Here is a 14,162-nt window from a genome sequence, read left to right as displayed (position 1 = left end):
AGGACAGCACCTCCAGCTTCACCATTACTGTCTCCCAGGACAGCACTATCAGCCCCACATTTACTGACTACCAGGACTTCATCTCCAGCCTTACAGTTTCTGACTACATTGCCAGTATCAAGGGCAGTACCATTCAGCCCAGACTTTTTATGTTCCCATCTGTTGTAGAAAGCTTCCAGGTTGTCTATGAAAGCAGCTTTGATGTTGTCCTCTTTTATTACCCTTGTGATTTTAGTCCACAGATTTATTTCATTTGGGCATACCCAAAAACACTTCCCTGTTTTAACACTGCTTGTAGCTAGTTCTTGGATATCTGCACAAGGGGCGTGACACCAGTTTCCACAAAAATGACAATTTATGCATGTGGAAGCCCGTTTGTTTGACTGACCACAGACTACACACAGCTTCATAATGATTTGAATGGTTGATTTACTGTAATTCTACTAGCAACCTCTTGAATATTCTATTAATAACCTCCTTAAATGAAGCTCTAGCTATTTGTATTTCTGTTTCTAACTGTTTTTGTATATTGGACAGGAAGTTAGTGGAAAAATTACCGAGAAGCATCAAGCATTTTCATACTGGGACCCAGGACGACAACATTACTCCACTGCCAGCCGCAAGTAATATTCACCTAGTTTGAGTTGCATGGGGTCAGCACCAGTCTCTAGCTGGAAATTGGGGGTCACTCTCCTCGAGCTATCAGAATTAGAATAAGCAGCATTTACTGGCATTTAGTAGAATTTATTGAGGTTTAGGAGTTAAACAGTTAATGATAAATAGCCTAGTATGAGAGGTAGCCTAGCGAAGCCTAGCATACAAAATTGAACGTAATTTTAGGCACAAGATAGTACAGTGGGAACCAAGAGATTGGGTACATATGCAAAACATATGTAGTACATACGAGGGAAATAAGGACTGCTTACATAAATACACACACACAGACACACACACACACACACACACACACACACACACACACACACACACACACACACACACACACACACACACACACACACACACACACACACATATATATATATACACACACATATACACACACACACATTTACACACACACATATACACACACACATATATATATACACACACACACACACACGCACATACACACATATATATACACATACATATACACACATATACACACATATACACACATATACATGCACATACACACATATATATATACACATACATATACACACACACACACACACACACACATACACACATACACACACACACACACACACACACACACACACACACACACACACACACACACACACACACACACACACACACACATATATATATATACAGGATTTCACACCTTTATGTGAATTTACGTAATTTTAGGCACACAAGACAGTACAGTGGAAACCAAGAGACAGGGTACATATGCAAAACATATGTAGCACATACGAGAGAAATAAGGACTGCTTACATAAAAGCACGCATACACACATACACTCACACTAGGTGAGAACAGGATCTGCTGTTAGGCACTTGAATAGCTGTAGCACACACACACACACACACACACACACACACACATACAGGATTTCACACCTTTATGTGAAGTGACCCTCTAACCCTTCCTTCTCTCTCCATCTCTTTGTCTCTTTTCCTCTCTTCCTCTCTCTCTCTATATACATATATTCTTCTCTCTATTTTTCTCTCTCTCTATTCTTCTCTCTCTCTCTCTCTCTCTCTTACTCTTTCTGTCTCTTCCTCTCTCTCTTAATCTTTCTCTCCCTTCCTCTCTCTCTATTCCTCTCTCTCTTCCTCTCTCTCCCTTTCTCTCTCTTCCTCTCTCTTTTTCTCTCTCTCTTCCTCTCTTTTCCTCTCTCTCTTCCTCTTTTTCTCTCTTCCTCTCTCTTCTTCTCTCTTCCTCTCTCTTCCTCTCTCTTCCTCTCTCTTCCTCTCTCTCTCTCTCTCTCTCTCTCTCTCTCTCTCTCTCTCTCTCTCTCTCTCTCTCTCTCTCTCTCTCTCTCTCTCTCTCTCTCTCTCTCACTTTCTTTCTCTTTTCCCTTCTCTCTCCCCTCTCTCCTCCTATCTTCCCCTTCTCTCCTCTCTTTCTCTCACTCTCTCTCCCTTTTCCTTTTCACTCTCCCCCTCTCTCTCCTTCTACCTTTCCCCTCTTTCTCTCTCTCTCTCTCTCTTTCTCTCTCTTTCTCTCTTTCCTTTACTAAAAAAAAAATGGTTTGGACTCGTAGGAATCAGGGATCAGATGACAAAGGTATTGGTAGGGAGGAATGGATGGAGGAGCAGTGGATAAGGATGGAGCAAGAATGGGAGAGAAAATTAGGAGAGCTTTCTGAAAAAATGGAGAAAGAGCTCTGTGCGAAATGGGAAAAGAGGTTGGAGAAGGAGACAAAGAAATGGGAGGCACAAGTCGAAACTGCAGTAGACAGGGTAAGGGTCCTAGAGTTTGAGGTAAACAGGCTGAAGCAAGTCTCAGGGGGCAGTGACCAGAGAAGACACAGGATATGAAGCTGAGAGGATGAACAGGAAGGAAGGAGATATGAATTATGCTAAGGTCATATCAGCCTGCAAAGAAGGGTCAGGGAGTAAAAGGAAAGAGCAGCTGGGTGCAGATAGAGAGGGAGATAAGTCGAATGCTGAGGCACAACCATGCTACCAAGAGCCACTGGAAAAATCAAGGGAGAAAATGACCATATACAGACAGGAACCAGAGTCACAGAGGGAGAGGTAATGGGAGGAGGATAGGGCAAAATCAGTGTTTATCCATGGGCTTTGGGAGAGAGAGGAAAAGACACACACTGAAAGAAGGCAGGAAGAAAGAAAGGAGATTGGGAAAATCATCACGGAAATATGGGGAGAAGACATGGACGAGATTGTAAATTTTCAGAGAATAGGGGGGTACGTGAAGGGGAGAAACCGACCGAGCAATCTGATTCTCAGGACAGAAACAGTGAGGAACAGGATCCTCCAAGAGAAACCAAGGTTGAAAAACTCGGAAGAGTACAAGAAGGTGTTCCTAGACAGAGACAGAACACAAACAGAGAGACAGCAGTTGAGGGAGAGGACAAAAAAGCGAAAGGAGATAGGAAAGGAAACAAAGAAGGAACCAGCAGAGGTCAGTCAGAGCAGAACAGAGAAGCAAGGGCAAGCACACACACAACTATCCTCAGAACCCCACAACCTATCACACCATCCCAACACACACTACAATCCATACCCACAGCTTCCACCCAACCCCCAATCATAGAATCCCACAGTATGCTACCAGGTCTCCCACCCCCACAGGCCCTCCAAACCACAGTATTGGAAAGGAAACTGAAGGTATGCTACACAAACGCTGATGGAATAACAAACAAGTGGGAGGAGTGCCCCGAAAGAGTCAAAGACACATCACCGGACATCATAGCGCTCACAGAAACCAAGCTTACAGGAATGGTAACAGATGCCATTTTTCCATAGGGGTACCAGATCCTGAGGAAAGACAGAAGGAACAGGGGGGGTGGAGGAGCGGCATTGCTGATCAAACACCGATGGAATTTTGAAGAGCTGGAGAGAGGAGACAGCGGAGAAGAAAGTGATTACATAGCGGGAACGCTTCACTCTTCAGGTCCAAAGGTGGTAATAGCAGTGATGTATAACCCACCACAGAACAGCAGGAGACCAGGGCATGAGTATGACGAGAGCAATAGACCGATGGTTGACACACTGGCTGCAGTGGCCAGAAGAGCTCATGCATGCAAGGCAAAGCTCCTGATCATGGGTGACTTTAACTTGGAGCCACATGGGGGCCAAGATACATGGAGGGCTAAGATGATGGAGGTGGTACTGGAAAACTTCATGTACCAACACGTAAGGGACACTACAAGAGAGAGAGGAGAGGATGAGCCAGCAAGACTGGACTTAGTATTCACCTTGAGCAGTGCAGATATTGAGGACATCACATATGAAAGACCCCTTGGGGCCAGCGATCATGTGCTTTTGAGCTTCGAATACAAAGAAGAGCTGCAAGTGGAGGGAGAAGCAGGAAGGCCAGGACAAATGAAACCAAACTACAGGAAAGGGGACTACACGGGAATAAGGAACTTCCTGAATGAGGTTCAGTGGGACAGAGAACTGGCAGGGAAGCCAGTTAATGAGATGATGGAATATGTAGCAACAATGTGCAAGGAGGCTGAAGAGAGGTTTGTACCCAAGGGAAACAGGAATAATGAAAAAGCCAGGATGAGCCCATGGTTCACCCAAAGGTGCAAGGAGGCAAAAACCAAGTGTGCTAGGGAATGGAAGAAATATAGAAGGCAAAGGACCCAGGAGAATAAGGAGAGCAGTCGTAGAGCCAGAAACGAATATGCACAGATAAGAAGGGAGGCCCAACGACAATATGAAAACGACATAGCAGCGAAAGCCAAATCTGACCCGAAGCTGTTATACAGCCACATCAGGAGGAAAACAACAGTCAAAGACCAGGTAATCAGGCTAAGGAAGGAAGGAGGAGAGACAACAAGAAATGACCGTGAAGTATGTGAGGAACTCAACAAGAGATTCAAAGAAGTGTTCACAGAGGAGACAGAAGGGACTCCTGAGGGATGGAGAGGTGTGGCACATCACTAGGTGCTGGACACGGTACACACAACCGAGGAAGAAGTGAAGAGGCTTCTGATTGAGCTAGATACCTCAAAGGCAATGGGGCCAGATAACATCTCTCCATGGGTCCTGAGAGAGGGAGCAGAGGCGCTATGTGTACCCCTAACAACAATATTCAATACATCTATCGAAACAGGGAGATTACCTGAGGCATGGAAGACAGCAAATGTAGTCCCAATCTTTAAAAAAGGAGACAGACATGAAGCACTAAACTACAGACCAGTGTCACTGACATGTATAGTATGCAAAGTCATGGAGAAGATTGTCAGGAGAAGAGTGGTGGAACACCTAGAAAGGAATGATCTCATGAACAGCACCCAACATGGTTTCAGGGACGGGAAATCCTGTGTCACAAACCTACTGGAGTTCTATGACAAGGTAACAGCAGTAAGACAAGAGAGAGAGGGGTGGGTGGATTGCATTTTCTTGGACTGCAAGAAGGCGTTTGACGCAGTACCACTCAAGAGATTAGTGCAAAACCTGGAGGACCAAGCAGGGATAACAGGGAAGGCACTACAATGGATCAGGGAATATTTGTCAGGAAGACAGCAGCGAGTAATGGTGCATGGCGAGGTGTCAGAGTGCGCGCCTGTGACCAGCGGGGTCCCACAGGGGTCAGTCCTAGGACCAGTGCTGTTTCTGGTATTTGTGAACGACATGACAGAAGGAATAAACTCTGAGGTGTCACTGTTTGCAGATGACGTGAAGTTGATGAGAAGAATTCATTCGATCGAAGACCAGGCAGAACTACAAAGGGATCTGGACAGGCTGCAGACCTGGTCCAGCAATTGGCTCCTGGAGTTCAATCCCACCAAGTGAAAAGTCATGAAGATTGGGGAAGGGCAAAGAAGACCGCAGACGGAGTACAGTCTAGGGGGCCAGAGACTACAAACCTCACTCAAGGAAAAAGATCTTGGGGTGAGTATAACACCAGGCACATCTCCTGAAGCGCACATCAACCAAATAACTGCTGCAGCATATGGGCGCCTTGCAAACCTCAGAACAGCATTCCGACATCTTAATAAGGAGTCGTTCAGGACCCTGTAGACCGTGTACGTTAGGCTCATATTGGAGTATGCGGCACCAGTTTGGAACCCACACCTAGCCAAGCATGTAAAGAAACTAGAGAAAGTGAAAAGGTTTGCCACAAGACTAGTCCCAGAGCTAAGAGGTATGTCCTACGAGGAGAGGTTAAGGAAAATCAACATGACGACACTGGAGGACAGGAGAGATAGGGGGGACATGATAACGCATTACAAAATACTGAGAGGAATTGACAAGGTGGACAAAGACAGGATGTTCCAGAGACTGGACACAGCAACAAGGGGACACAGTTGGAAGCTGAAGACACAGATGAATTACAGGGATGTTAGGAAGTATTTCTTCAGCCACAGAGTAGTCAAGAAGTGGAATAGTTTGGGAAGAGATGTAGTGGAGGCAGGATCCATACATAGCTTTAAGCAGAGGTACGATAAAGCTCATGGTTCAGGGACAGTGACCTAATGGCGACCAGTGAAGAGGCGGGGCCAGGAGCTTGGACTCGACCCCTGCAACCTCAACTAGGTGAGTACAACTAGGTGAGTACACGCACACACACACACAGAAGCGATGTAGTGGAGGCAGGATCCATACATAGCTTCAAGCAGAGGTATGATAAAGCTCACGGTTCAGGGAGAGTGACCTAGTAGCGATCAGTGAAGAGGCGGGGCCAGGAGCTCGGACTCGACCCCTGCAACCTCAACTAGTTGAGTACAACTAGGTGAGTACACACACAGGAGCTGAGTCTCGACCCCTGCAACCACAATTAGGTGAGCACACGCACAAACACACACACACACACACAGACACAGGCAGGACTTCAAAGAGACCAGGACAGACTGGACACCTGGTCCAGCAAATGGCTTCTCGAATTTAATCCTGCCAAATGCAAAGTCATGAAGATAGGGAAAGGGCACAGAAGACCACAGAGTATAGGCTAGGTGGCCAAAGACTGCAAACCTCACTCAAGGAGAAAGATCTTGGGGTGAGTATAACACCGAGCATGTCTCCGGAAGCACACATCAATCAGATAACTGCTGCAGCATATGGGCGCCTGGCAAACCTGAGAACAGCATTCCGATACCTAAGTAAGGAATCGTTCAAGACACTGTACACCGTGTATGTCAGGCCCATACTGGAGTATGCAGCACCTGTTTGGAACCCGCACTTGATAAAGCACGTCAAGAAACTAGAGAAAGTACAAAGGTTTGCCACAAGGTTAGTCCCAGAGCTAAGGGGAATGTCCTATGAAGAAAGATTAAGGGAAATCGGCCTGACGACACTGGAGGACAGGAGGGTCAGGGGAGACATGATAGCGACATATAAAATACTGCGTGGAATAGACAAGGTGGACAAAGACAGGATGTTCCAGGGAGGGGACACAGAAACAAGAGGCCACAGTTGGAAGTTGAAGACACAAATGAGTCAGAGAGATATTAGGAAGTATTTCTTCTGTCATAGAGTTGTAAGGCAGTGGAATAGCCTAGAAAATGACGTAGTGGAAGTAGGAACCATACACAGTTTTAAGATGAGGTTTGATAAAGCTCATGGAGCGGGGAGAGAGAGGGCCCAATAGCAACCGGTGAAGAGGCGGGGCCAGGAGCTAAGACTCGACCCCTGCAACCACAAATAGGTGAGTACAAATAGGTGAGTACACACACACACACACACTCACACACACAATCTTAGAAAAGAAGTTGAAGGTGTTGCATACAAATGCAGATGGAATAACAAATAAGTATGAGGAGTGGCACGAAAGAATCAAGGAGACATCCCCAGGCATAATAGCACTCACAGAAACAAAACTCACCAGAATAATAACAGATTCAATCTTTCCACCCGGATATCAAATCCTCAGAAGACAGAGGGAGGAGAGGGGGAGGAGGAGTTGCACTGCTCATTAAAAACCAGTGGGGGGTTGAGAAAATGGAAGGAATGGATGGCACGGGCGAAAGGGACTACTTAGTAGGAACAATCCAGTCTGAGGGACATAAGGTGATAATTGCAGTAATGTACAACCCACCACAGAACTGCAGGAGGCCAAGAGAAGAATACGATGAGAGCAACAGAGCAATGGTCGACACACTAGCCGAGGTGGCCAGGAGAGCACACATGGGGGGAGCAAAGTTACTAGTTATGGGTGATTTCAATCACAAGGAGATTGACTGGGAAAACCTGGAGCCCCATGGGGGTCCCGAAACATGGAGAGCCAAGATGATGGATGTGGTACTGGAAAACCTCATGCATCAACATGTTAGAGACACTACCAGAGAGAGAGGAGAGGATGAACCAGCAAGACTGGACCTTGTATTCACCTTGAGTAGTTCTGACATAGAGGATATCATGTATGAAAGACCCCTGGGAGCTAGTGATCATGTAGTTCTGTGCTTCGACTACATAGTTGAGCTCCAAGTGGAGAGAGCAGCAGGAATAGGGTGGGAAAAACCAAACTACAAAAGGGGGAACTACTCAGGCTTGAGGAACTTCTTTCAAGACATTCAGTGGGAGAGGGAACTGACAGGAAAACCAGTACAAGAAATGATGGATTATGTGGCAACAAAATGCAAGGAGGCAGAGGAGAGGTTTGTTCCTAAGGGAAACAGAAATAATGGGAAGAACAGAACGAGTCCTTGGTTCACCCAAAGGTGTAGGGAGGCAAAAACTAGGTGTACTAGAGAATGGAAAAGGTACAGAAGACAGAGAACTCAGGAAAATAAAGAGATTAGCCGAAGAGTCAGAAACGAATATGCACAGATAAGAAGGGAGGCTCAGCGGCAATACGAAAATGACATAGCATCGAAAGTCAAGACTGACCCGAAACTGTTGTACAGCCACATCAGGAGGAAAAACAACAGTCAAGGACCAGGTAATCAGACTGAGGAAGGGTGATGGGGAATTCACAAGAAACGACCGGGAGGTATGTCAGGAGCTCAACACAAGATTTAAAGAAGTATTTACAGTGGAAACCAGTAGGACTCCAGGAAATCAGAGCAGGGGGGTGCACCAGCAAGTGCTGGATGAGGTACATATAACCAAGGAGGAGGTGAAGAAGCTGCTATGCGAACTTGACACCTCAAAGGCGGTGGGACCAGACAACATCTCTCCGTGGGTCCTTAAAGAGGGAGCAGAGATATTGTGTGTACCGTTAACAAAGAACTTCAACACATCATTTGAAACTGGGCAACTCCCTGAGGTATGGAAGATGGCAAATGTAGTCCCAATTTTTAAAAAGGGAGACAGACATGAGGCACTAAACTACAGACCTGTATCACTAACGTGTATAGAAGGCAAGGTCATGGAGAAGATCATCAGGAGGAGAGTGGTGGAGCACCTGGAAAGAAACAAGTGTATAATTGACAACCAGCATGGTTTCAGGGAGGGAAAATCCTGTGTCACAAACCTACTAGAGTTTTATGACAAGGTGACAGAAGTAAGACAAGAGAGAGAGGGGTGGATCGACTGCATTTTTTTGGACTGCAAGAAGGCCTTCGACACAGTTCCTCACAAGAGGTTACTGCAAAAGCTAGAGGATCAGGCACACATAACAGGAAAGGCACTGCAATGGATCAGAGAATACCTGACAGGGAGGCAACAACGAGTCATGGTACGTGACGAGGTGTCAGAGTGGGCGCCTGTGACAAGCGGGGTTCCACTGGGGTCAGTCCTAGGACCTGTGCTGTTCTTGGTATATGTGAATGACATAACGGAATGGATAGACTCAGAAGTGTCCTTGTTTGCGGACGATGCGAAGTTAATGAGAAGAATCAAATCGGATGAGGATCAGGCAGGACTACAAAGAGACCTGGACAGGCTACAAGCCTGGTCCAGCAACTGGCTCCTTGAGTTTAACCCTGCCAAATGCAAAGTCATGAAGATTGGGGAAGGGCAAAGAAGACCGCAGACACTATATAGTTTAGACGGCCAAAGTCTGCAAACCTCACTCAAGGAAAAAGATCTGGGGGTGAGTATAACACCGAGCATATCTCCCGAGGCGCACATCAATCAGATAACTGCTGCAGCATACGGGCGCCTGGCAAACCTACGGATAGCGTTCCGATACCTCAGTAAGGATTCGATCAAGACTCTGTATACCATTTACGTCAGGCCCATACTGGAGTATGCAGCACCAGTTTGGAATCCACACCTAGTCAAGCACATCAAGAAATTAGAGAAAGTGCAAAGGTTTGCAACAAGACTAGTCCCAGAGCTACGGGGATTGTCCTACGAAAAAGGTTGAGGGAAATCGGCCTGACGACACTGGAGGACAGGAGGGTCAGGGGAGACATGATAACGACATATAAAATACTGCGCGGAATAGACAAGGTGGACAAAGACGGGATGTTCCAGAGAAGGGACACAGACACAAGAGGTCACAGTTGGAAGTTGAAGACTCAGATGAATCAAAGGAATGTTAGGAAGTATTTCTTCAGTCATAGAGTAGTCAGGCCGTGGAATAGCCTAGAAAGTGACGTAGTGGAGGCGGGAACCATACATAGTTTTAAGGCGAGGTTTGATAAAGCTCATGGGGCAGGGAGAGAGAGGACCTAGTAGCAATCAGCGAAGAGGCGGGGCCAGGAGCTGTGAATCGACCCCTGCAACCACAAATAGGTGAGTACAAATAGGTGAGTACACACACACACACACACACACACACACATTACGTTTGTAACTTGCCATGATTGTGACCAGATCTACCCGGAGTTCATTACCTTTGTAACTAGTTCAGCTATCATAACTTTGGGCTCCAGTCTCTGGACTCATTATGTACCTTTGTAATCTTTTGACTACCGCCCACAGGATGGGTATGGGGTAACTACCGCCCACAGGATGGGTATGGGGTAACTACCGCCCACAGGATGGGTATGGGGTAACTACCGCCCACAGGATGGGTATGGGGTAACTACCGCCCACAGGTTGGGTATGGGGTGCATAATAAACATATTAAGCTACTAACTAACTGACGATCACTCTAAGAAGTTCACCAGCTCAAGTTCTGAGAAACCTGCCTCAACTCTTGGGTCTTATTTCAGTGTATTATGTTCATTAATTTCCCCTTATGTTAGAGGATATACCAGCGTTACTTGCTGTACTAAGTGCAGGAGACCAGAGTGCAAGATATGTCGTGTACGACGCTCAGTGCTTCCTCTCTTTAATTAGGAGAGTAAGAGACACAAAAATATTTGAAGAATCTGACGTGGATAAAATGAGCCATAGAATTTCATTTGGAGAAATTATAACCTATGTTGAAGATGCTCTAATGGACAGTGAAGTTACGATTGTGATTAACTGGTTAACCGAAGTTTTTTGTACAGTACCAAGTAAAAACAATTAGCAATGATTAGCACATTCACTCCACGAAGCTAAACGAAAAACAGGAAGAATAGTGTACAGAAAGCAGTGGTGGACACAGTTCCGGTAATCTGCTACCCGCTAATTAGCAGAACTAACTTTTGTTTAGCGGATTAGCGTTTCTGCTAACTTCGAAAACCATTAGTGGACAAATTATCTTCCGCTAAATAAAGTTCGGCTAACTCTGAGTCCGCTAAAAAAAAATTCATACGTTGTTGGTAGTTGGAAAGCAATGCCTTTTCAACCGCTCATGTGTTTGTTCCTGTCTGTTGTAGGCGTTTTTCCAACAGTCAGTCAGGCACGCTATTGGTTAACTACGTGTAAACGTGACTTGTCAACGCAGTAACAGCAGCATCTGAGCAGCATTGTTAAAGTCTTACAGTGTCAGCAGTCACCGGGGTGCGGTGTCACTTATCGTTATGAACAAGGGAGACTTTTCTGTTCTGCCTGAGGGTGTTGTTGAGGAACCTGCATCAACTGCTGGCACTAGCGTCCGTCAGTCTGTGGTGGACACAAAGATTGTGGACCTATTCATCAGCAACATGCTACCTCTGTATGAAGTGGATTCCCACACCTTTGTCAGCCTGATCAAGACGCTGAACTCCAGCAGGCTGCCAATGTCCGCCACACCCTGGCCAGGAGGACTTTGGTTCGCCATGAACAGCTGGCGGATTGTCTTTAAGGTATTTATGAGTTATAAGCGTTTATTAAACTACTAATATACCTTTTTTGAAATTTCTTAATTTTCATGGGTATTGCAAGTTATGACAGTTTAAAAGTACAGTAACTTTCCCAGTGTTGTAAAGTAACCAAGTAAAACTACCTGAGTACTGTACTTGACTAAGTTTTCTCGGTGTTTATTCTTCAAAAAATACTGATGATGTAACGAGTAACATATCATTACCAGATTGTACTGAAGTAAAAGTAATAACAGACTTTAGTACCTAAGTAAAAGTAGTGAGTAATTTCAGTACTTTTTAAAAAGTAAATACCTAGAAAAGTTACTTAACTACAGTAGTCAAGTAGTTTTACTTTGTTACTTTACAACACTGGTACTTATACTCGAGTATTAATGATAAGTACTGTTTGCAATACTGTCCTGATGACCTTGGCATCTATATCTTATTAGGAAGGTCTCCAGGTCTGTTCTCCAGGTCTGATCTCCAGGTCTGTTCTTCAGGTCTGTTTTTCAGGTCTATTCTCCAGGTCTGTTCTCCAGGTCTGCTCTAAAAAGACCCAAAAACTGAACCGAATCTGAATTCATGTGAAAACGTTAGCGGTTAGCGTTGAGCGCTAGCTTAGTTAGTTAGTTAGTTAGTTTAATATGTTTATTATGCACCCCATACCCATCCTGTGGGCGGTAGTCAAAAGATTACAGAGGTACATAATTGGTCCAGGGACTGGACTCCAAAGTTTTGATAGCTGAGCAAGTTACAGAGGTAATGAACTCACAATTTACAAAGGTAATGAACTCACAATTTACAAAGGTAATGAACTCACAATTTACAAAGGTAATGAACTCACAATTTACAAATAGCTTCCGCTATTTTTTTAGTTAGCGGATTAGCGGTTACGAAGCTAACATTTCGGGTAGCTGTGCCCACCACTGACCGAAAGGCATGAGGTATATCCCCATTTTCGATTACGCTGCTTTATTCCAGCTCGTTGCAAAGGTTTTGACAAAGTTAGTGCCTTGGCTCTCTGCCTAGGGATACACTCAGTATGCAGGATAGATTCCAGTTCTTCTGCGTGATATGATTTCAATGAAAGAGTGTAAACATAACATCTTTGAAGAGTTCTTGAAAGGCAAATACGTTGTGAAGAAATCAAAGCGTAGATTCTCTGTCATTGCTTTTGACAGGGCCCAAGAGTCGAACAGTATGTCAATTAATGGTGATGAAGGGGCTGTAGGGTTAATAAAAACATCAGCCTATCTGCTTCGCTGGATGATATCCGGTCCTGTGATGGTTCGTTTAATTCAAGAGGTTAAGAAATCAGTTGACAAAAGATGGCACATTGATGGGCGTCACCAAGAACAAGTGGAGTACATATAAAAGGCATTTGTAAAACATCTGAAATAAGTGACACAATCTACAGTAGAAATGGGAAATCCATTTACGGGAAACAGCAGTGATCTTATTGTCCTGAAGACACAAAATACTATTTCTGCGGCTGTGACAGAGACATTGCTGAAGACTAAGAAACTTGGAGGTGACTAATTTAAGACATAATTCGTTCTGAGAAAAAATATTCACTCCTATTTTAACATATCATTAAAATGTATTTCATGTTAATAACATTGTTGCATCATATTAAATTAAGTCTTAATTTATGACACAACCATAAAATTCATAAAGATCTTTTTAATAGAAAATTCCATTAATTTATTTTGTATACATTAAATTTTAAGTGACTCACGGTTAATGAAATGACTGAAAGACCATTGTCAGCTGTATTTTTTTCCAAAATAGCGGACTTCAGAGATCAAACATATAATGACCATAAAACTAAAAGTATTCATTCATGTATATTCTCAGATCCTGGACAAACACCTGGGTGTTAGCTGTCAGCTGTTGGTCTCAAAAGGACTCAAGGACTTCAAGGACTCAAGGACTATAATGGAAATAAGCCAGACTGTTGACGTGGATTTACCGGGTTATCCTGGATTACTAACCCTCCAGGCTAATTATTCAATAAAAAACCTTCTTCATTACCTTAAGCTCAGCTAGAAGAGGAAAAGAGGAGAGCTGAAACTTGAAAAGAGATTCCTCTTGGTTGACCCAGGTAACAAGAGTGGACACCTTCTCTAATCGTCCCTCCAGCTTGCGTACCTCCTGTGGAAGATGAACCCAAGAGATTTCTGTAAAGTACTGCAATCTTAAGTTCATATACACGTAAATTAAAAGATATATTATAAATGCTGTGCCATAAACTTTCAAAGGGAGCAAAACATAGAGAATAACTTTACAAAAATAGTGAACTCTGATTAAATGATGTTGAGTGCATGATGCATTTCTCAATTCTTGCGAATTCCTTGCATTGTTAATATCTCTAGTAAGGCTGATGCATGCACGGGATGAGATGAAAAGCTGTAAGCCTTTTCCCTGAAAGCTGGCTGC

At 44.4% G+C, this 14,162-nt stretch overlaps 1 protein-coding gene across 1 annotated transcript in view; it reads right to left on the bottom strand.

Moving 5' to 3' along the window:
* LOC128700457 (dynein axonemal heavy chain 12-like) overlaps positions 1 to 13,877 on the bottom strand; it is a gene marked incomplete at its 5' end in the record, with an annotated part of 447,977 nt that extends 434,100 nt beyond the window's left edge. The window contains one exon of the mRNA XM_070079936.1: positions 13,758 to 13,877. Coding sequence (XP_069936037.1) covers positions 13,758 to 13,877 — 120 coding nt within the window. The remainder of the gene's footprint in view (positions 1 to 13,757) is intronic.
* Between the last annotated feature and the right edge of the window lie 285 nt (positions 13,878 to 14,162).

The sequence above is a fragment of the Cherax quadricarinatus genome, unplaced genomic scaffold (genome assembly GCF_038502225.1).
Source record: "Cherax quadricarinatus isolate ZL_2023a unplaced genomic scaffold, ASM3850222v1 Contig49, whole genome shotgun sequence".
Lineage (NCBI taxonomy): Eukaryota > Metazoa > Arthropoda > Malacostraca > Decapoda > Parastacidae > Cherax > Cherax quadricarinatus.
This window is presented reverse-complemented; position numbering and strand designations above follow the sequence as displayed.